Source organism: Rhipicephalus microplus, chromosome 8 (genome assembly GCF_043290135.1).
Source record: "Rhipicephalus microplus isolate Deutch F79 chromosome 8, USDA_Rmic, whole genome shotgun sequence".
Lineage (NCBI taxonomy): Eukaryota > Metazoa > Arthropoda > Arachnida > Ixodida > Ixodidae > Rhipicephalus > Rhipicephalus microplus.
The window spans coordinates 36894224-36917912 of NC_134707.1; the positions used below are offsets into that span (position 1 = coordinate 36894224).

A 23689-nucleotide genomic window follows, 5' to 3' on the forward strand; every position below is an offset into this window, starting at 1 on the left:
GACATAAATGAGACAACACGTGGGGTGATTTACGAATTCGAGCCAGTTGTAAGCAAGGGACCATTCATGAATTCCTGGCACTAAATTGTCATCACCCGAAATTTCTGTAACTGCTCTAGCTCAAGGTTTCGTCTAGTTCTGCTCCGACAAGGTACAGCGTTGTATTTTTCCTTTGTTTCAGAAACCATATCTTGTGTGAAACAGACATTTCTTAATGAGGGGCAATCAAGAGCGTTTTTAATTTTAGACCTACCTGTTGAACACTTACTACTTCGATTTTGATCATTATTGACAGAGAGTGGAAAAAGGCCTCAACCTGAAAAGAAAATTCAATATATATATATATATATATATATATATATATATATATATATATATATATACACACATGAAATCATAGTACTGACTACACAGCGTAATACATAAAAATTAAGACAGCAGCATCAACTCAAGGTAATAGGTAACAGAGCAACTCTATCAATTCGGTTCACAGAATTATGGCTTTTTCACCCTACGTGTAAAAGGAAGATTACAACCTTATATTACTTTACTGCAGGAAGGTTGTGGCACATTGTACGGGCTGGCGTGTATGCAAAGGTTTACAATGTTTTCTTCTGTTCTTTTACAAAAAGTGGTCATATTGATAAACATTAAAATTAACAAATATTTCACCTAATAGATTTTGAAAATTTTAGCACAAGTTGCGAATGCTGCATAGAATGGGTGCATCTAAATGTTTTATTGCACTAGCAATTCTATAGACAGTGTTTAAGTGTTTTTGTCGTCATCATCAGGTTTTGCATCTAGTCCAAATCGATAACATGTTCCCAGGTATCGGATGTTTTACCTGCGGGTAAACGCAAACAAAGGGGCCAAGAATGCGGCTGAAGCATGGATAAAATATCACCGCTTTGGCAATTTATACAAATGGTTAGCCAGTGAAAACTCAAGCGCTCGGCCCCGGTGTCTAGAAGTGGATTCAATTGAATACTGCACTGAATCTTTTCACAAATATTGCTTACATGTTTGTAACGAATATTTGGTGCCTAAAGAGCCCCAAGTGGTCGAAACGTCCGGAGCCTTTTACTACAACTTCTTTGATAGTTATAATATTTTTTTAGGACAAAAGGACCCAACAGTTAACACTACTGGCTGCTCTGATCGATTGCTAAAGCCTCATTGGCCAACTGAAAATACCAAGTATGATGAAGATTCCCAGCGGACTCGCTTCATTTCTTCCTGGTGTTCTCCACCTTGAAAATTCACCAAAGCTCTACAAAAACTACATGGAACCAGTGCATTTTAGAAGCTTTCAAGCAGAGAAGTATTGACGTTTTGATGAACCAATTTGGAAGTGATTTCAGAGTGTCATCAATAACACACTACATTGTGTATATTTGCATCGACCTTCCCCGCTTTATATAGCAGTTCGGCACACAGTTCATTTTAACATAATATCCACGTCTCGCTGTGAAGTTTTGAAGGTGTTTGTGTATTTCACGTACACCTGGCACAAAGCACTTCGAGCTTCATAACAACCTTGATATGTTGCTCAATTTTTTCAGTGTGTCATGCTAGACAGAACACCCGTGAAGATAGCGTCACGTCGTCCCACTTGGCCCTCGCGATGGTTAACAGCAATACATCGGTCATCAGAGTTCATATTTCATCGATGGAAAAATGATACATTGCTGCGCATTTTGTTATATTCATATAAGTATACATGCTGCCTTCTTTTCGTTCCCATAATTGTAGGGAGAAACAAAGCTTCATTTTTCTCACCTGCTGAAAAAGTTTCTTAAAATCCTCCTTTTTATCTTCAGTGACTTTGTTTTTCGATGAGGCTGTTGACTTTAGCGTAGAGTCATAAAAAACTCTGGCGTTTACACTTATACCTTGACCAACTTTCGGCAGTGACCACTCAAATTCTGAATCTACAAAAGATATTACATCAGGAAACACTTATAAACAGTGTTACTGGCCGTTGTGTCCCTACCATAAATGCTATATTTTCAAAATATGTGCTCATGTCGAAAAGCTTGAATTATAATTTTTAGTGCCTGCAGACCAAAGAGCCTGGAGAATACTGTACACTAAAATATGTAGCCTTAATATAGGATACGCATACGGCCTCTTTTAGGAGCACATTTTGTAGTTGATATCAGAAATATCTTTTAGAACAAATGTCATATTTTGTTTTCGAACTGATTTTCTTACTAGTGTTCTTTTCTGCATTGCGTAAGAGAATGAAGCAAGCTCTATTTTGATAGCAAACGTTGCGGCAAACAAAATAGTCTGAAGATGAATTGAGAGCCCTATCATGGCTTTCTTTCACGCATCCGTTTCAGGACGGAATCTCTAAATGTGCAAGTTTCAAATTCAGATTAGGTACACCAAGTGCCATATACAAGAGGTTAGATTAAAAGGCCAGTAAACAAAGATTTGAAAAATGCGATGAGATGATTTTTGTGCATTCGTGCAGTGTGAACATCCGGCCAAACATAATCCGAATAAGCCATGTGATAATAAAAGCACAGGGTAGAGGACAACACACTTGACCCAGCATCAGTTTCTCGCTTCGCCTTTCTACTCTTTTCGACATTCAAGAATTAAAGGTGTCACCCTCTGTCGTGAGCACACCCACTTTGGCATCATAGCCAGACTAGAGCGAATACGTCATTGGCAAGCAGGCAAAAGACCATGCAAGGCCTTCTTAACGGGTCGTTCGCATTGAAGTGACGCTCGGTTGACCCTAGCGGCGGGGTGAAGAAGCGCTGTAAATGGTGGCTTAAGTCGCAGCACTGCAGGGTTCAGGCGGTGCCGCTTTGTGTCGCAGATGTCTAAAAAAAAAGTCACAGCTAAGCAGTGAAGATGAAGCAATGAACATGATAGCTCTAAATTGGAAGGTCACCCGCAGAATGGCAAGGAGATCAAAACGCGTTCAGAGTTTCTCACGCACAAATGACACACGAAACGAACTCACGGGTACAGATTAACACTAATAAGCGTCTCAGTTTTTACTTCGCTGTGTTGGAAAAGTGCGCCCTTTTTTTGCAAACGAGGAAAGTGCAACGATTGCAGTGAGCGTTTTGCGCCCGGTAAGTACAACAGAATCGTTCCGACTAAACTCATAGCCTAGCCGAGACGTATGATTCTTTCCACTGCAAGATAAGGGTGCGCGATCGAGCGTACACCTCCTTATTCTCTACGTGGGCCAAAGTACACATGAGAGATGAGAGCTGCTGCGCGCTCACTGCGCCATCTTGCTGATAATGCTGGAAACACGATACCCCCTCCCCCCCCCCCCCTGTACGCCAGCATCGGAAAGTGGTAGATATGAGCAGCTTGCCGTTTGAACACTGAAGAGGTAGCTTTTGGTGGCTTTGTAGTTAACGCCTCGCATTGATGACGCGAAGGTCCCACGTTCTATTCCGCGCACCGGAGTCTTTTTTCTGGGACTTCTCTCTTTCTTGCGTTTTCATGTATATATATCGATACGTATACATATACGGTGCATAACATCGACGCCGATGGTCGAGTATGCCCTTCGAACCTACAAGGATAAAGTTTTCCCAAACTGAACAAAACCCAACTCAGCCTTGCGTACAATACCGTTGTTTTGTGATTAAACTGCAATCGTGCAACTGTAAGGAGTATATTCTTGGTAGGATAACCAAACTAAGTTTCTGTATTTGTTTGTGGGATGTGATGCGTTGCTCGCATTGAAGGGGCACTGAAGTGGTTTTGAATTCACAAGTGTATAGCTAATTCGGTATCCGGGATCTCTTACCACATGTCTACAGAGGTTTTTTTCGCGAGGTTCGATTAAACAACGGCTCCATAGGGAAGCGAAACTCCAGATTGCGGAGCGATGACAACGCCGCGCCTGGCTCTGGCGGCGAGCTACGGAACACTTGAGGAGAGACGCGGGAGAGGTCACAGGCAGCTGAGTGTGGCAGCTGGGGCTAGTTGGTATGGCATGACGATAGTTATAGCACGAGAACAAAATGACGACACAGAGACAAGAAGGACACGAAAGACACGAGCGCTAACTTCCAACTGAGTTTATTGCGCAGAGCACGAAAATATATAGAGGAGACAGTGACCATGCGATAAAAACCATATGGCACAAGAGCAGAACATGAGTAAGAAAACCAAACCAAACAACACAAATACAAAGGCACTGAAAAACAGCAAAGAAAAACTTAGAAGAAACCGAAACAGCAAGGTAAAGCTACCTGCACGCACCGAATCCTTCGAGGAACCTGCGTTCCTTCTCGGACAAAGCCACGGAGGGCTTGCTAATACAAGGCACCTGTTCGCATTACCTGCCCGCACCGAATACTTCTTGTCTCTGTGTCGTCGTTTTGTTCTCGCGCTATAACTATCGTCAGCTGAGTGTGTTTCACCGAAGCGAGAGCGCGTGTGACATGCGCGCAATGCGTTCTGCAGTCGCTGCGGGGAACTTAGGCGTCATGTTGTCAGCTTGGTGCACTAAAACGAGACGCTCGCAGTGAGAAGTTGCCTTTCCACAATGGAAGAAGCGGACCCACAGGAATGTTGGCGAGGTCTGAATTATTGTGTTGTGGGCTGCCACAACAATGCAGAAAATTCCAAGGAATGCTCTCCACGTGCAAAGCTGTATCAGTTTCCCAGTTACAGCCGGTGAATACAGCCGCATTCCCGACAGATAGAGCAAGCATGACACGAAAGCCGGAAAAAAAATTGGCCCCGTATCTGCATGTTACAGCGCAAATGTTGTCAAAATACGATAGTCTTTCATCTGGAGAGTGACCAAAATGTTTATTTGATGTTCTGTGCAAGAAAATCGGTGAATGGTATTCTGTAGGCGCTGCGTTAGTGCCTTGAGCTTGCAGCGGAGGCGAACGAGTGCATCAAGTAACGTCACACGTGAGGCATCAGCGCTATCTGGCAGTTATATAGAAAAACGGGGCACGGGCCCTGCGCACCAGTCTCTGATGTGTTAAGGTGTAGAACGCAAAGCGACGGGTAGGTACCACCACCGTCTTAGCAAAGTGTTGGAAACACTTACCCTTTCGGGCAAACGTTGCATGGCCAGCGCAGCGTTATAAGGGCTACAATCCTTAAGAATACTTATGTATGCCTTTTCTAGTAAAACATACGCATACATAATATTGACGTGGTGTTACGGTGCCTCAGATATGCGCAATAATATCTTATAATTGACAATGGCACAAGTATGAACGCTGAACCTGGAGCAACATTGGTGGGCGCTGCGGATGGGGTCGGCTGTTTAGAGTATCGTTTGGTCACATTGGTGCCGTTTAGGGTACTGTTAAGGGTGGAAGAACAGACAAAACTACAGACAGACAGACAGACAGACAGACAGACAGACAGAGACAGAGCAACACTTTTCCGTCGAAGGTCCCCAAGAAAAACTATCGTTTTTAAAGGAAGGTAGGTCAGCACTTGAACTTGACTCGCTGTGGTTAAACTTAGCTTGCTGCTTCGCAGCGACGTCAGAGGGTCAAGCGCGGCATGGAGTACATGACTCTAAAACATTTTAATGCCACGACCGTGTAACTTTTTCTTTATTTTTTCAGCACGCCACAAATGTTTGCAAAAGACAGTGCACGGCTGCAACGGTTAGATACCACATCAAAACAATTCTATGGTTTCCCTAAACATCAACACAGCACGTCGATAGAGTACGCGGCTTCATGTCGGCAGATTAAGACTTGCCTTGAGACAGACGTCGTTCACGGTATTGTCAGGAAGGACCCGAGAAATGCATTTTTCACGGGGTCGGAAGTCCTCCTCTTCCGTCATCTGCTCCACATCGTAAACTTGACTAACGAGCTTTACTACTTTTGTTCGATTCGCTTCTCGGAAGTGCTTGTCTAGCTCAGAGATTTTTGTGAAGCCACACTGCAGGCGGTACATTTAGAGGTGACTCAAACGCTGCGCCCGCTCTCTGCACGTAAGCGAGCAGCCGCGCATTGTGGATGGATTGGATGGATTGTTATGGTACCCTTTAGATTGGGTGCTGGCTAGCGCCACCAAGCCGTAATACAGAATGAACGAAAAACTAGAATTATTTTTTTTCTTTTAAATAGTGAGATTGAGGACTCTTGCTTTGCAGTGGAGGGTTTAATTTTCACTCGTGCCTTGACTTTGGCCACCAATCAGATAACCTACTTCTAGTTAATTCTACACACTTACAGTCTATTTTGCCGTCCCTGTCCTTAAACCCCAGTGCTTTGAAAAACTCTGGGCCATCATTCTGAACTCTAGGGTGAAGTATTTACAGAACATTATCAAGTGTTCGGCAGTTTCTTCTTCCTCTCCACACGCACTGCATACCATGTCTATCCCTTCATATTTGGCCCGATATGTCTTAGTTCGCAATACTCCCATCCTGACCTCAAACAGTACAGAACTACCACGAGTATTATCGTAGATCCTTTCCTTGACAATTTCCTGCTTAAAAGTTCGATAGATCTCCAGTGCGAACTTCTTAATCATGCCCATTCTCCACATATCGGTCTCAGCTTCTTTCACCTTCTTCTTAACCGATAACTCTTTTTGATTTAGCCCCCTGCTATTTTCCAAGTATTTACCAGTCATTTTTCTGGTTCACTTCATCCATTTTGTATCAACATTCTTCATGTACAAGTAGCTGAATACCTTCCTAGCCCAACGCTCCTCCTCCATTTAATTCAATCGCTTCTCAAACTTTATCTTACTGCTAGCTTCCTTGCCCTCAAATGATGTCCATCCCATATCACCTTGCACTCCCTGATTGGTGCATTCCCGTGAGCTCCTAAGGAGAGCCTACCTATCCCACGTTGCTTAATTTCTAATCTTGCTCGAACTTCTGATCTCATGCACAAGGCTGCATTGCCGAACGTCAGACCAGGAACCATGACCCATTTCCATATTCCTCACACAATGATTGATTTGATTGATATGTGGGGTTTAACGTCCGAAAACCACCATATGATCATGAGAGACGCCGTAGTGGAGGGCTCCTGAAATTTCTACCACCTAAGGGTTCTTTAACGTGCACCCAAATCTTAGCACACGGTCCTACATTTCTGCCTTCATCGGAAATGCAGCCGCTATTCCTCACACAACATCATACATATTGTAATTCCACAGCGCCCTGTTTTTCATCACCGCTGCATTCCTGTTACCTTCAGTTGTCACGTATATTTTGTGTTCCCTTAGGTACTCGGCCCCATTGCTTATCCATACACCTAGATATTTGAATCTATCTGTTATCTCTAGCGTGACCTTCTGTATTCTAAGCTCACTACCTTCACTATCATTAAAATACATGACTATTGATTTTTCCTTACTGAATCTAAAATCTAACCTATGTCCCCGATTACCGCAGATCTCCATCAATCTCTGCAAATCTTCTTGGTGTCGGCCATTTGTACTATAGCATCTGTGTACATCAGTGCTGGTAGTGCCTGTTTAATGAGTTTTCCTTGTTTAATGAAAGAGAGTTTGAAGTCCAGGCCACTTCCCTCTAATTTGACCTCTAATCCTTGTAGGTACATCATGAATAACAAGGGAACAGAGGACACCCCTACCTAATCCCCCGTTTTACCTCTGCAGGCATGGTTGCCTGTTTTTCTCAATTTATAACGGCCTTGTTACCTTTATAGATATCCTTCAAAAGATTAGTGACTCCATCTTTCACACCTAGTGTGTCTAGTATCCACCACTAGTCCTCTTGAACAACGCTATCGTACGCTCCCTTGATATCCAAAAATGCTAGCCACAGGGGCCTGTGTTCCTCTTCTGCTATTTCGATGCACTGCGTCAGTGAGAAGAGATTGTCTTCCAACCTCGTGTGTTTCCGAAACCCGTTCTGCAGTTCCCCCAGCACCCCCCCCCTTAATCCTCTATCCATGCCTGCAGTCTTTCCTTTATAATCTGCATCGCCAGCCTGTAGACCACTGATGTCACTATTATAGGACGGTAGTTGTATATGTCAGCTTTGTGCCCCTTTCCTTTATAGATCATGCTCATCCGGCTAAGTTTCCATCCATCGGGGACTTCACCATCGATTATTATTTTGCCTACTGCCTCTCTCAAAGCCTCCTAGACTTTGGACCTAATGTCTTTATCAGCATAATTGGAATGCAATCTGGGCCTGTTGATGTACTACTAGGAACCCTCTTCTCAGCCGTTTCCCACTCTCGTTCTGAAAATGGAGTGATTGCGCCACTTGATTTGTCCTTGTCTATATTGGCGCATAAAGCACTTCTTTGTTGAAATTTTCTGTCACCCTTGTTCTTATATATAAAATAGCTTCGCCCCCTTCTAGCCTAGCACATTGAGCTGTAGTTATAAACCTCTGCTCTAAGCTCGTCTTATTTCTTAGGGATGGTTCCGAAGTTTTGCAGCTCTTTTTAGGTTTTTTATGTACTTTTGCTAGCCACTGAGCTCCCTTTCTTCTAGTCTTTTCATTGATCAGAAGGGATGCATTCTTTCTACAGCTTAGAAAGGTTTCCCTTTTTTTTTCAACATCATCTGTCGGTTCACCCCGCTGCTTAGCATGTCTCTGTTTCCTAGAGGCTTCCTGACGTTTCGCTATGACTCTCTTATTTTCCTTGTCCCACCAACTCATGGATTTGGATCTTCTTTTTCGGGGTGACTTGTCACGTGCCTTAGCAAGCTCTAGCTCAAACAGTCTAACCAGATTCGTGTATGTCCACACTGTTTCATTATTTTCAGTGATTACTTTCTTAATATGTTTAGTAGCTGTTTCTATTTCCCTTTCTGAATAAAAATTTTCCTGTAGTTGCTGATCTTGTCTCCTTCCCACTTTCACTGCTATTCCAAAACTTAGCTTGATACGTTTGTGATCACTACCCAGACTTCTGGAACCACCTTCATCTATGTGCATTCCCCTGAGCTCATCATACATCCTATGTGACATCAGTGCGTAATCTATCGTCGACTGCAGCCTTCCTGCCTCTCATGTTATTTGCCCTTCACACTTCTCGGTACTGTTGCAAATAATCAAATCATGCCTTTCACACATATCTATGATAATTTTGCCTGTCGGGTTGATATACTCATCTGTCTTCTATGTGCGCATTCATATCTCCTAGTATAATTACCTCGCACTCTCTTCCTAACTCCTGAATGTCATATGATACACACTCTACCAGTGCCTGGTTTTCCTCTCTGGCCTTTGCTGCCGTCCACAAGTACACCAAACCAAGGAGAGTCATTTGGCCTGCACTTTTCCTTTTAGCCATAAATGTTCCTTGCACTCCTGGTTGATCCATTGCCAGTCTGTACTTTTACAAATGAATGCCCCAATACTCCCCCCCCCCCCCTATCTGCTGCCTTCTGTTCTATTACAATATTCTCACGCGTAGTCCGGATTGTTAGGAGGTTGTTCCATGTCCCTAAAATGTGTTTCTACAAAACGATATATCATCGGCCTCTCCTCCCTTAGCTGTTCTTCTATCCCTTCCCACTTCATCCTGTTCCTGCCATCCTGCATGTTAATATACCCTATGTCTGAGTTGGCTTGGCGCTCGTGGCTACGTCTATTTCTGCCCTGGACTCTACCTATCTTAGATACAGGTGCCACTTTGGAATCGTATCGGTCCATACCACCTGTCAAAGAGTTTCCCTGGTTGTTTTCCCTGTTACTAGCTATCCTACACTCCGAAGGGCCCGCGTGCCACCCAAAAAAGCTACTGCGCGTCCTACAAGTCGCCAGACCAGCTAATGACCTAGCCACCCATCGAAGTGAATTCTGTCTCGCTGAAAACCACCCCATCTATGCATCTCTCTGTTCATTTCCACCACCTCAAAGCCTTTCTCTTGACTCATCTGCCATATCTCTTGGTTTGCGTTGACAACCGCTCTTTGCAGGTTGCCGTCGCGCATCGGTACCTCCGGTATCGTTCATATCACTACCTGTACTTGAGGAGAAGTGGCGCGCATCTCATCGACCCCTTTTGCCACTGTGGTCGCTAGTCCTGCCGTATATATCTTCATTTAAGACATCGTTTAAACCACCTGAAGTTATCACGAGGTTTCGTCTATTAGCTGCAGTTTTGAGTTTTGGGCTCGCTTGCCTCATGACTGCTTCCAGCTTGCGTCCTGGGAACGTCCCTACTGGAACCCTCTTGTCACCTCTTACCCTCTCTTTGATTGCTTCTGTGCATCGATTTAAATTCGAGTCCCCAGCAATTATCACATGCTGTGACTTTTCAGCTGGAGCGTCCTGCACCTGGGGGTTACTTGCACCTGTTACGCCGGCTGCTTTGTCCCCTCCCAGCCCCTCTACTACTTCACTGAAGCTGGGCTTTGCGACAATTAAACCGGCTGAACCTGTTTTTTTTCAAACCTGCTTGCTATTTTTCCTCCGCCGTTTTGGTTGCCGGTGCCTTACTTTTCTCTCCATTGGCCGCTCCTTTGTTCATCTTGGCTGGTGCTTCCTCGGCGGCCTTCAGCCTTCCGCCTATTGCCCTTGTTTTTTCTTGCTCTGTTGCCGACGCAGTCTCCAGCTCGGTGATTCTCAACGGCAGTTTACTCTGGGGAACCATCGTTATCTCCATTTTTTTCCTCGAAATCACATTGCCTACACTTTGCGTCCGCCTCTTCGCTATTTGCTTCTGCACTTGGGGCCATTTTCAAAATCACCCTGCATCTTGAACACTTCACAGCCTTTTTAACCATGTCTTTATGGCACTAATTGCCCTTATAACGAAGTGAAAACGCGCCATCTACATCCCTTGCCCTCGTTTTTTTGTTGCTCTGTCGCCAACGCAGTCTCCAGCTCGGTGATTCTCATCATGAGTTCACTCTGGGCAACCACTGTTTTCTCCGTGTTTTTCCTCAATCTCACATTACCTACACTTCGCGTCAGCCTCCTCTCTGTTTGCTTCTGCACTTGGGTTCATTTTCAGACTCATTCCACATCCTGAACACTTTTACAGCCTTTTTAACTGTGTCTTTATGACACCAATTGACCTAATTACTTGTCTCACTCAATAATTAAGTGAAATATTAAGCGAGGTGATAATTAAGCGAAGTGAAAACGCACCATCTACATCACTGATTTCTACTCTTCTACCGAAGATGGCGCTGCCTGTCCGTAGTTGCAGCGCCACGATGCGTTGCTTTGGCTTACTATAAGCAAGCAAACTTTGACCGAGCGAACGCACACGCCCCCCCCCCCCCCCCCCCGCACGCGTGCGCGCAGGGGCGGAGTGCAGGAGAGAAAGAGAGACACGCGGGGAGGTGACGTCATCGTCAGGGTCGAGCCACTGCCCGGCAGGAACATTGCGCCGGGCCGCCTGCGTCGCTCAGTCAACTCAGCTTGTTCGTTGTTGTGCCTTGTTTCTGCTGGCGAGGCATCAGATCTGCCAGTTCGTAGGAATTTCTTGCCATTGCACAATTCACTTCTTCTGATCAGAGATTTTTGCCATCTAGCATTCACTAGTTGTGTTTGTGTAAGGTTTAAATGAACTGGCGATGCCGAGTTACTACGCTGCCTAAGGCGGCCGCAGCACTTACTGTCGTGATGAAATCGCTCTTCACAAGCTTCCTCGTGATCAGAAGATGGCTAAAATATGGGCAGCTGCAGTTAAAAGAAAATACTTAAAATCTACGAAATGAAGCGGGCTGCGGTGGTCACGAACCTGCCGCATCTCGAAGCTGCAGCAGCACTCTTCCTCTGTCCCAGTTTGCACGCAGTACGTGCATGAGCACGTATGGTGAAAACGCGTGTGCGAAGATGTCAGTAGACACAGAAAAAACAGCTATTCTACTTGACAGTGGCATGTTTCTAGCACAGCTAACATACTGTTTGCGTTTTAACACATCATCGCTGTAGTAAAGGACAGAATTTAGAACAAGTGACGTTAGTTAATAGAAAAGAGCTGCAACATAGGAGCCAAACTATTCTTGTGAAATTTTCAGCTCAGTTCAGAACTTATTTCACTACTGGGGAAGAGCGACACTCATCTGTTTTTTTTTTTCTAATGGTATCATACTGAGTCATCACATGTACCTTGCCCGCTGCGGAGTACGAAACTGACGGCATAACAACGCTGCACTCTGACTAGTGATATCCACAAACAGCTGATCTTTATGCACGCTGCCCAAGCTTAGAGTTGACTGTGCCGATACGCGCCTAAAAGCGAGAACCGATGCTGCTGTTTCTCATTGAATTGAATATCCAGTGATAAACGCATCATTTGTAACGCTTTGCTACAGAGAAATTAAGCACTGGCATGCATCTTATACGTGCGGCAGTCTGTCCGACCCGGGTGAAGGCGCCTGGTCGGAACTCACTTTTCTGTGACGCTTCAGCCGTCGCCCTTTCGACCAGCTCAAATGTGTATGGATGTACAGCGAAGTCCAGTAGTTGCTGTAAGTATGGCGAATTGTGAAAGTCGGACCAATTTCAACAGATAAAAACGGCATTGACTGCAGGCGAGCGCAGTCAGCTGTCCTCACCTTATAACTGACAGTGACGTCATGGAGATTCGACCAATCAAAACGGCCGCGAGACTCGCGATAGTGGCCGTCGTTTGTGTTGCTCGTTCTCGAAAAAATAAAGTTATTTACGTTGGTTTGCTCAAATTTGTTACTTAATTTTCGAGTTCATGACACAAAATTACGTATTATGACACCATAATCTGGTTTTTTTAAGTGTTTCAATGCCACTTTAAATCTGTGAAGTGCACTATAGCGGTAATGTAGACGGGCGTGGTCGTGATTTGATTTGCCAGAGGTTCTAGCAACGCCAGCTGTGCACATAAAATTTTTCGATCCACTTTATCAGATATTCTTCGTTTATTATCCTTACAGATAATTTGCTTTCACATTACGTAGAGTTATGCATGCATGTTGTGCGTTTCCTACAAAACCTTCCACTTGAACCAGAGGCATTGACGTCTGATTTTAGACGACCCCACCCTTACCAAAGTCCTGTACCTGATATCTCTGAAACAGACTCAAGAGCTTCTCTCGATGCTTGTGCCAATATATTCGCAGATATGTCTCTACACGATATCTTTGAAACAGACACAAGATGCATGCTGTCGATGCACGTGGTATTATATTTCCAGATATCTGTCTCTGCACTATGCTATCTGCTTCGTTCCTGCCTACAAACTACAAAAAGAGCTTTTACATACCACATTCCCTTACACCTGACACAGTGCAACCAACAAAGGGTTTCCACGTGCACATTTGCAAACACGTATTCAAAAGGCTTACAGCGCAGGTATTGGTCGTCTGGCTCGTGTTTCCCATTCAACCATGGCAAGTATTGACCGTTATGGTAGAACGCATGAGTGGATGCAATGTATGCAATAAAGAAAAGCAGAACAGCTGGATTCATACTAGAATATATGCGAAACTTGGCAACCGGGTAAGTCAGGGGTTAGCAACGTCTCGTGGAACTCTGCATATAAGTTCTCTTTATATATAGTTCTGCAATTAAACAGCCTTGTTACTCGTAGCTGCTGGACATTAGATTATTGATATTGTGACTCGTTCGTTATTAAAATGTATTGAAATGTGCAATGAAATGCATCACTCTTTACACTATGTCTCAGTCTTCGCCATTTCCATGTTACTACGTCGTTACATGAAATGCAGTCATTGTTCTGGTGAAATTTATTTCACTGTAGTAGTTCCGTGGCGTCGTACAGAGTGGTACACAACGCTTGAGTTATTTTTGTGATCAATAAGTACCGCTTCCACTGAGATATTGGTAATATGACCTTTACCAATGCTAAGAAAGACTCTCTTAGACTTGATGACTAACTGCAGGGCCAAATGAATAGGGTCGGAAAGCAAAAACTGGAATGTCTTTCGCTGAGTAAGCATATATTTCATACTGCTTCATGTATGCGCTGTCAAAGCCTCAAAATGCTCTGTTACGGCTTCCGCATTTGGAACAGTGGGAAACTTTTTTCTTTAAAGGTTATTTGTACGCTTGACAGTTATAACTAATGGGTTTCACAAATACATCGCCGCAAAACGTTTATCTCCTTCTGCAATATTGCCAAGTTGATTTTAACATATGACAAGCTCTAATGCTCTTAGCTTTCGAACGTCTAATATGCAAGTTTGTTGCTAAGGTAAACGAAGGCCAAAGTTAGCTTACCAGATCAAAATACACTTTTTTGATGTGCTATATGCGACGTTTTGAGTCGCATTCTTGTAGAATTACACTCAATGCAAAGGTAATATGCAATGGGATATTGAATAGTTGTATGCACTAGTAATGCTCAGTGTCAACAAGAAAAAGCATCACGAACTCTTAGCTGTAATAGTCAAATTTGTTTTAAGATTTTTCAAAGCAAAATCGTTAAATATCTCTAAATCAGATAAAGTTTGACGTTTTATGCTGACGAGTGTTTTTTTGGAGTATGCAGGGCAATAATTAAAAAGACTGAGTCACTAAGAAGCTATGCTTTGATGTGCGTAATTCTGAAAATTTTGCTGACCCAATCTTTGAAACATGTGTTCAAACAGCCCTATTGGCCATAATTTGTATGCCAAACGGGCTCGCAAGATCAGGTTGTTCTCTGAGAAGACCGACAAGAGAAAAGATGATTTGTTTGTATAGTTACAATACTACCTATAGAAATTTCATTAATTCAATATAAGGTAGCATTATTCTTCTTAATGAATAAAGCGCACAGGGAAAATCTTGAAGAATAATTTTGCTGAAATTTTTGTAGAATAAGAGAGATTTGCTTTCAAGAGGGAAGTGTGATTCATATTAGAAAGAGGAGTTAGTATAACTTTTTAGATGCAATCATGTAATGACATATTTGCCAAATAGATATACGAGCGTTTATCCGATACTGTCACCAACGCCAAGTAAAAGCAAGTCACATGGAAGAGACCTTCCACGTTTGGATATGCAATAAGAAATAAAAACTCGAAAATTAGAATGGCGCAGACGGTGTTCTACATGGTTTGGCAGAAGCGTGACATTTCCCTATCATTCACTCTGGCAAAAGAAGTTCACTCAACATTGATTAAGATGTACTGATGCGTATGTGGTGATATTCTTCACTAATGATTTCAAAGTTACCGTGGTCACTAAAGTAAAAGATTCGGGATATCGAACGCGTGAAGTAGTTAAGCATTTTACAACGCGTTATGGAAAGAAAAGATACGCAAAACCCCTACAAAGGTAGCTATAGGTATTTATTATCTCACTATAAAGTGTTATCTGATGTCATGTGGTGGCATAACGTTATGAAAGGTCGCAATGACATAAATATGGTGCTTGAATCTTGAAAAAGCCCGAGTGGCACGACGACGTCACTTCGTGACGTCATCAAGTATGTGTTTTTGCTCTACTTGTTTTGAAGCCAACGGCGCTGACAATTTATAGCGGTCAGCAATCACCTCTAATTTCTGCATTTGCTTTTTTTTGTTTGGTGCAAGGTTTAGGCCATGAAGCGAGGTCTGCGTGAATATTATGCGGTGTGACGCATTTTAACATCCAGCCAGTTATTTTTCCTTAACTGACGTATCAGCATCATCATCAGATGGAGTGACTGGTTGACATGCGGGATTTCAAGTCCCAAAACCACCATATAATTTTGATCGACTCCGTAGTGGAAGGCTGCAAAAGTTTGACTATCTGGGGCTCTTTAACGTCACCATCATCAGCCTGAGTACACCCACTGCCGAGCAAATGTCTCTGCTATGTTTTACTGGCATATAAGGCAGCTTAAAGTTTTTCGTGAGAGCATGCCTTCATCAAAACGTTGACTTGGTATAAGTGGCGGTCATTCGCGTATTCTCCCGAGCTTCAGCAGCGCTTGCTTGCAGCTTTGTGAGTCATGGAATGCAAGTGTGAATTACCTGTATTAATTTGAATTCGAATGGCAGATCGCGAGCGCTCGGCCAATCGCGAATGAAGCGTGCAGATCCGAGCGGGATTGCTCTCGCCAAATCTGTGACTGCAACGCACGCGTCTCGATGGGGGCTCTTGGCGAGCGGAAATCTAGCGAGGACCAATAGAGGGTGCGAGAGAGTACAAAGCGTTTTCCGGACATCCACCGGTGATTGGATGAAAGGCGGGCGCATAGAATACGTGACTTGAACTTTTGGTCGAATCCGCTGATTTCGGTGGAGCAAGAATTCTTGCTCCATGGAGCAATCCGTGATCTGCGGTTGCTCTCAATTTGCCATTGGAACATACAATTCACGCTCCCAATCCGCCATTGGAATGTGATTGCTCCGCTCAGAAGAGAAAAACTTGATCTGGATCTGCCGTTGGAATTCGACATTAGATACGTGCATTTTATAGTTAGCGGTAGGTTGTATGAGCAACGCTTGAGGGAGACAAATGGCGTCGTGGCGTTTACAACATGCAGGTCACGTTACTCATGTCAAAACTTTTTATTCGCGTTTGTCACAAGCTCATGCCTTCCTACATAAATATAAGACTATTCCGAGCAAAGCAGACGACCACAAGACGTCAGGATGTATACTGTGATAGATAGATAGATAGGTAGATAGATAGATAGGTAGGTAGATAGATAGATAGATAGATAGATAGATAGATAGATAGATAGATAGATAGATAGATAGATAGATAGATAGATAGATAGATAGATAGATAGATAGATAGATAGATAGATAGCAGAATAATGGATCAAAAATTACTGGCGATATTTATGCAGATTTTCGATTATTAGAAAAAAATCTGTCATATTTGTCTTTGTGGTTCAACCATGTCCCTCAAATATCACGATTTTCTGAAAAACAGTTCCACTACACATTCATTTTTAGCGTGAGGCGACTGGAAAGATGAACCGTTGGCATAGCCAAGAGTATTCGCAGCTATCATTTCATTTCTCTTACGAAGCAACAAGAGTAGCTCTCAAATGCATGACATCAATAGCTGAAAGCATTACGTGTTATAAAAGGGTAAATGTTATGCTTCTTTTTTCTATTCTGCATATGGCCACGTCAGAACTAGAAGAAAAAAAAAGCCTGCTGATGCATCATACAAGCGCCGTCTCTAGTAGAAGCTACACTTGGAAAATTTTACGTCCATAAAGCAGCAGTTGACAAGTACATTTCCTGCCATCTAAACCTGGTGGCATTTCAATCATTAACACTAATATATGTGCAAACGTTACTATGCAGCCTCTATATATACATCAATTGTTTGGTAAATGTAAATGCTAAAGCTTCATCGATTCGATAAATTTATGTGTGTCGTGTGAACAAGACCACCCACGGAATGTACTAAGCGCTGTATAAATACAGTTGAGGACGTCACACATGACGCTTGCGACATGCCTCTCAAACGCACAGATGCCCAAAATTAATGCAAATATGTGCACATCAAACAAGAGCTAAATCTTGCGCTCGTCTCCCAACAAGCAAGAACTTCTTTCCTGTTCATAGGCGACATCTTAAACATTTCGTCCATAACCATTGGCGTATCAGCCGGGTGAGCGAGCCCCCATAATGAGAATAGTTGGGGGAGGGGGGCTGAGCCCCTCTTGTTTTGGCAGTAATCAATCAATTTTCCTATGGTAGAAGGAGATTGTAACGAGGCTGTGTTACAACATAGTGAAATTTTGCCAATATTGCCACTTTGATGATATAACTTGTAGGTATATATATATATATATATATATATATATATATATATATATATATATATATATATATATATATATATATATATATATATATATATGTATATATATTCATACTAGTACAAGTTCTGCCAGTATTATTTCTGTAGATGCTTGCAGGCTTGTATGTGCCGCTTTTCAAAAGAGGACGAAGATGCGCGTGCACAGAAAAACGAAAAAGTCGTATTGCCGTTGTTCGAATCAGTTTGACGTCATTGTGTGCCGTTATCTACAGGTTACAGTCACGGTATAACTCTGGGACAACCAGGAATTGTTGCAAGCAAGTGACAGAGCGTGTTTGTTAGAAGGCAAAACGATCGGCCTGAACTATAATCTGATATGTTGCACATGCGAAAAGGCAAAAGAAGGAAAGTCATGACGACATTGAGGAGACGGGAAGAAGGGACGCGTTTGTACAATAACGACTTGACACCGTGTTTTTTTTTCTTAAAGCTTGGTATCTGAAATCAATAGACTGAATTGTGTGGAGTCAAATCCCTTCTGAAGACCGAGAGAAAGCCCAAGCGTGCACTTTTTTTTCAAGATTTTAAATTATCCTATCTTTAACATACAGCAGCACTTGTTCAGTGCATCTTTAAAAAAACATACTGACTTTTTGTAATTATTTGATGCTTGAGAAAAAAAACGATGAAAGTCTATTCAAAATTACCCCTTCAAAAATTTTTGATATTGTTGGAAGCACAGATTTAGGGGGATAGTTCGCTAAAATATTTATACCACCACCTTTATGTACGGCAGTCACTTTTGCCACCTTAAACTGCTCAGAAAATATGCCGTTAGTCGGGGTGAGTTTGATAACATAAGCCAACACGTCAGAAATGAGTGGTGAAATCAACTTGAACTCGACAGAACCTATTTCATCGATCCCTGAAGCAACATTATTGTCAAGCTTACCGATTAAGTGTTCTACTTCTGCCGAATCTGTGGGCAGAAGAAAAATAAAATGAGGGCATAGTAGACTTACTCGTGCTCGGAGCAACATCCCTATTTACATCCGTTGAAACGTAGAAGCCCGCTTTTCTGAAGTGTTCATTCATAAAATTTGCCAAACTTTCCCCACTGTATGTCCCGCCTATAATTAGGTCATGTGTCCTATATAGTCACTGTTCAGAAACCCAATTATGGCCTCCCATAATTACCTCTAGTTATTGTGGATTCTTTCAAATAATTTTTATAGTACATTTTAGCTTTCCGTATCACTGAATTTAGGACGTTTCTGCATTTTTGTTATTTTCAGTTAATGCATCTGTGTTCCGTGAATGGATGAAATTGTGGTCCAACTAATTTTTTTACTTGTGTGCGTCGGTTAAAAGAACAAATTATCCGGGGATTTCTACAGTTTTTGTTTCTATCATATGAGCGCTTCTGAAGTGGTAATGCTGCATCATAAGTAAAACTCAACGGACGCAGAAATGTGCTACACACGCTATCTGGGTTGTCTTGTCTATACACAGTGGTCCAGTCAAACTTCTGAACTAGAAGTACAAAATGTTCTTGACTTTTGCTTTTTTAGTCCACGAAAGGTACCTCAGTTTTCTGACAAATTTGAAAAGCAAGTGGTGCAAGGAATAAAATGGGCATGTGATCAGTTATGTTGCGCGGAAGTACACCGGTTTTTATTTATTCTGAAAATGAAGTTGAACTCCGTATATCAAGGAGCACAGAACTTGTTAATGTAACTCTAGTTGGTATTGGGCTCGGTCAGTACTTGGGAGGGAGACCACCAGGGAACACCGAGTGCTGATGGCAACTTCTTTCCTCCCTGTCCTTCCTCATTTATTCCTCCTCCTAGTTGGTAACCTCATAAAATTTTCACTTTCATGTGTTAGTAAGAGAGTTGAAAATTTTATGCCACAGGGTTCAGTGGAACACAGGTCAAACTCGATAAATTTTATCCCTAAAGAGTGTGCCACCTCGACTTGTGACCTGCCATCATGACCCGCCGCGGTGGTCTAGTGGCTAAGGTACCCGGTGCTGACCCGCAGGTCGCGGGATCGAATCCCGGCTGCGACGGCCGCATTTCCGATGGAGGCAGAAATGTTGTAGGCCCGTGCGCTCAGATTTGGGTGCACGTTAAAGAACCCCAGGTGGCCAAAATTTTCGGATTCCTCCACTACAGCGTCTCTCGTATTCATATGGCGGTTTTGGGACGTTAAAACCCACATATCAATCAATGACCCGTCATCATGATTTAGTCATTTAGGCCCACGGCTGCTGACCCGCAGGACAGAAGATGCAATTATGGGCACTGTGATGTTTGCGAAAGACGTAAGAAGCACCGGCAGCACCACCGTACAAAAAGACGTTTTTTGTACGCAACACATCAAATATATACATAAAAGACAGACGCGCCTCCTGGGGGTGAAAGAACACAAAGTAAAAACCGAAGCTGAATATAACATACTCCCTCCCTTATATATAGTGATTAGTTGTTAGTAAGTGTTAGTAAGAAACCCCTATGCATGCACTGTACATTTTACACGCTGTATACACATACATATTTACACTACATACACACTGTGCTATACACACAGGCAACTAGTGGGTCTGATAGTCCTTGAGCCAGACCGGTGGCTGGCACTCTCGGGTCAGCCGATGGGGATGCTGCACGGCCGGAGATGGTTATGAGCTTATAGAGCTCTGTAGTACGCCAGGAGACCACGATTGCGGCCCATGAGAAGGCGGCTGCAGCATGGCAGGCTCCGGTACAGGCAGCTGCGGATCAGGAGCAGGCGACTGCTGTACGGCAGACTGCAGTACGCCAGGAGGCAGCGGCTGCGACCCGGGAGAAGGCGGCGGCGGCAGGGCAGGCTGCGGCACTTGAACCGTGTAAAGGTTGACGAAGGAGGAAGCAGGACGCTGGAGGATACGGAAAACATAACAGAGGTTTATGTCATTATTTACACATATTTACAGGAAAGCAAGGGATAGTGGTTTCACAAACCACGAGCGTGGTGGTTGAACGTCACATAGTTCAGAGCCCGATGTCCAGCACTCTGCCGCGTCGTTTTATGCCCTGTCGGGCTCCTCCTCTCAGAGTCGAACAACAATCACGCACACACAGGTGAGGGAGGCGAGCATGCAAGGTCCTTGTGAACACTGCACGGTGGTGGCGCCAGCAGGGCTCTTCCGCGTCGTGTGTGTGCCGCCACTCGAGAGTTCCCACGATCCTGGCAGCATACTTCAAAGGGTCCGCCGATTTTGTTCGCTCAATTAGCGGGGTGATCTGCGGTGGCCATCAGTCTCCTCCAGGAAGAGGCTGTCTTTGTTGGCCTCTCTCGAATGGTTAACGGCGTCTTGGCGCCACGACGTCTCGTCTTCCGGCTAGCACGTACAATGCATGACGAGCATAGGCAGTCGGTCGGTCGGCTTGGTGAATGGGGATCAAAAGGGAGCGCCGCTCCTCGGTCAGCTCCGGCGCCGGCCACGCCAGCCCTCCTGTCGCCCGACCAGTCGACGAGGTCATCAGTCACGCTGCTGCTCGAAGGGACGACCAAAGGGTCCACACTTGAAGGACGGGACTCGACTCTGCCCGCCGCTGGTCTGGATAATCACTCAAATACTTGACAGCGTCCGTCAGACCAGGCGCCGAAGGGATTGAGAGACGAATCCCCAGGCCAAACCTAACAGCTCCTCCGCCACCCGGAAAATTTCGGCTGGCCAGCGCTCCCAACCGCTGGGCACGAAGAGAATGGGTGGTGACGAAGACGATGGCCTGGCTTTTCTCTCTCCAGCTACGAACTCGAAACCAACTCCCAATCCAGCTCACAATGACTGACAACAGCAAGGCGAACCACACAACACAATACCATGCTGCAGTCAAGCACATTGGACCCGCTTATAACCCTCCAGGCTTCTCGAAACACAAACAAAAGAGAAACCTGTACGCTAAAATTTTGAAACAATTTTGTGCCGCCAAAGTTACAACAATCATGGATGTGGAGATGCTTTACTAAAGATGGAACAAATTGCCGTGTGAGAAAAGCACACAAAGGCAAATACAATTTGGCCCCATTTATTCGCAATTCCATTTGTACCATACTGGCTTTCTCCTACCATCCGCACTACTAAGTTGTAACTGACATTTAATTTCATGACTAACATCATGAAATACAACTACCTAAATTACACGCAAAGGCAGCCCGAACCCACGAAAGGTAATTGTGTGCATTCTTCATTCTCTAATACTTAACGTAGTCGTGAGTGCCTACTTGTAGGACGCCCTGACGCCAATAAAAACTTACTCGCAGCAGATCAAACTGCGTCCTATAAATCCTAGAACTGTACGTCTAGCCTCAAAATTTGGTTAACGCCATGCTCTCAGCTCAAGTGATTATATAATCCTTATAAGCAATCACTAACACAATAAAATGAACTAAACCTGGTGTACTAACACGCTCATTTGCTGGGTGTAGTTTCATGTCAGCCCATGTTTTTAAAGAACGCACATGACTTTGCTGTGCGCTCTAGCACGACATCTTACTTTCATCCCAAGAGCGTTAGCATACCCACACGCACCTAACCATAGGTGATATCTCTCTCACCTAGGTGTCCTTAAACCGTCATCTGAACGTAAATTTTCTCAAAATATCGAACTGTGTAAATCCTTAAAACGCATCTCTAATCTCAACGTTCGATATATAACATAATGCTCAGCTAAAGAATTTCACCTTATCCTTGAGCACATACTAAAATCACAAAGGGAAATGCAACTCGTGTACTAACACGCTCATTTGCTGGATGTAGTTTCATGTCAGCCCATGTTTTTAAAAAACGCACATTGCTGTGCGCCCTAGCACGACATCATACTCTCATCCAAAGAGCGTCAGCACACCAATCGCACACCTAACCATAGGCAATTTCCCTGTAACTCCACTAAAAACACGTACAATGCCCTTAGAAAATCTAGAAGGGAAAACTGTATCCAAACAAACTAGCCTGGGAGAGGACAAAGGAGTATTACTTCAAAACCAAAAATAAGCAAAAAGCATGCTACTAAGAACACTCCTGTGTTCACTCACCAGCTTACAGTTGTCCCTCACTTCAATCGCACTCGTGGCGGTCGAGGACTTGGCGGATTCCGAGGGCGCCCGAGGCAACGTCGCGTAAGTGCTACAAGCTGAACAGCGCAGTCAAGCATCATTCGCGATTTCGGCGGGCTTTTGTCAATCTGGCGGAGGGAACCCGAGCAATGCCAGGGAAAGAGTGACGGTGTCCCCTTTGGTCTAGCCGAGCGGTGTTTAGCTATTGTGGTCTTTCTTCTAGGACCACGTCGACACTCTTTTCCCCGAAAAGCTCTAAATCTCTCCCGCGCATACCGCCGCGAAGATGCACGCTGTAGACTACCATTATTTCGCCGCTCGTGCCTTACTGCACGACACAAAGACCTTGTTATTGAATGGGCCGATGACTTACCCTGAGCTCGTTCGCCCGGCCGAATGGCGCCTTTTATATTCCTTAGTCGTTCCGCTTTCTTGCGGCAACGTTTGCGACCTTTTCCCCCACAACTAGGAGGTTCGCCTCGGGTGGCGTCATCGGTTGTTCTACAGCTCAATGGTGCTTCTGCACCACCTGCCACACTACTTTGGCAGTTCCATTTCCTAGCACTGTTGCCATGTCGCGCCGATTCACCTGTCTTAACTTTGTACTCACGCACCCCACTAACCTGGCGTCTCCCATTTGACTTCATTTGCAAAGGACCCGCTGTTCCTTTTTCTTTCGTCCGGCAGTTCACACGCATACAAATGAACTTTGACGCTGATGCAAAATGCCTAGTCCTGCTTGCGGCGCTAATAGGCTTCAAACTTTTCCGAACACGCGTACAGCTGCCTGTCTCACTCGCGACTTTGCGACGTCTCTTGCGTCTGCGCCGCTTCCTGCGACTCGTCTCTGAGCCTACCGCTCGCAGCTCAAGGTCGCTAACACTCTCACTGCACTCGTCAGCTGTCGACGCCACTCCGTCTAGATGATTTTCGAAAAAACCACCTATTTCACACTCTAGATCAACG

General features: G+C 44.1%; 1 protein-coding gene across 1 annotated transcript in view; it reads right to left on the bottom strand.

The window, feature by feature from the left end:
- LOC142768947 (uncharacterized) overlaps positions 1-13446 on the bottom strand; it is a 31193-nt gene extending 17747 nt beyond the window's left edge. The window contains exons 1-3 of the mRNA XM_075871554.1: positions 13252-13446; positions 1783-1934; positions 254-316 (exon numbers count right to left, since the gene is read on the bottom strand). Of these exons, the coding sequence (XP_075727669.1) occupies positions 254-316; positions 1783-1934; positions 13252-13375 (339 nt within the window). The 5' untranslated portion in view covers positions 13376-13446. The remainder of the gene's footprint in view (positions 1-253; positions 317-1782; positions 1935-13251) is intronic.
- Between the last annotated feature and the right edge of the window lie 10243 nt (positions 13447-23689).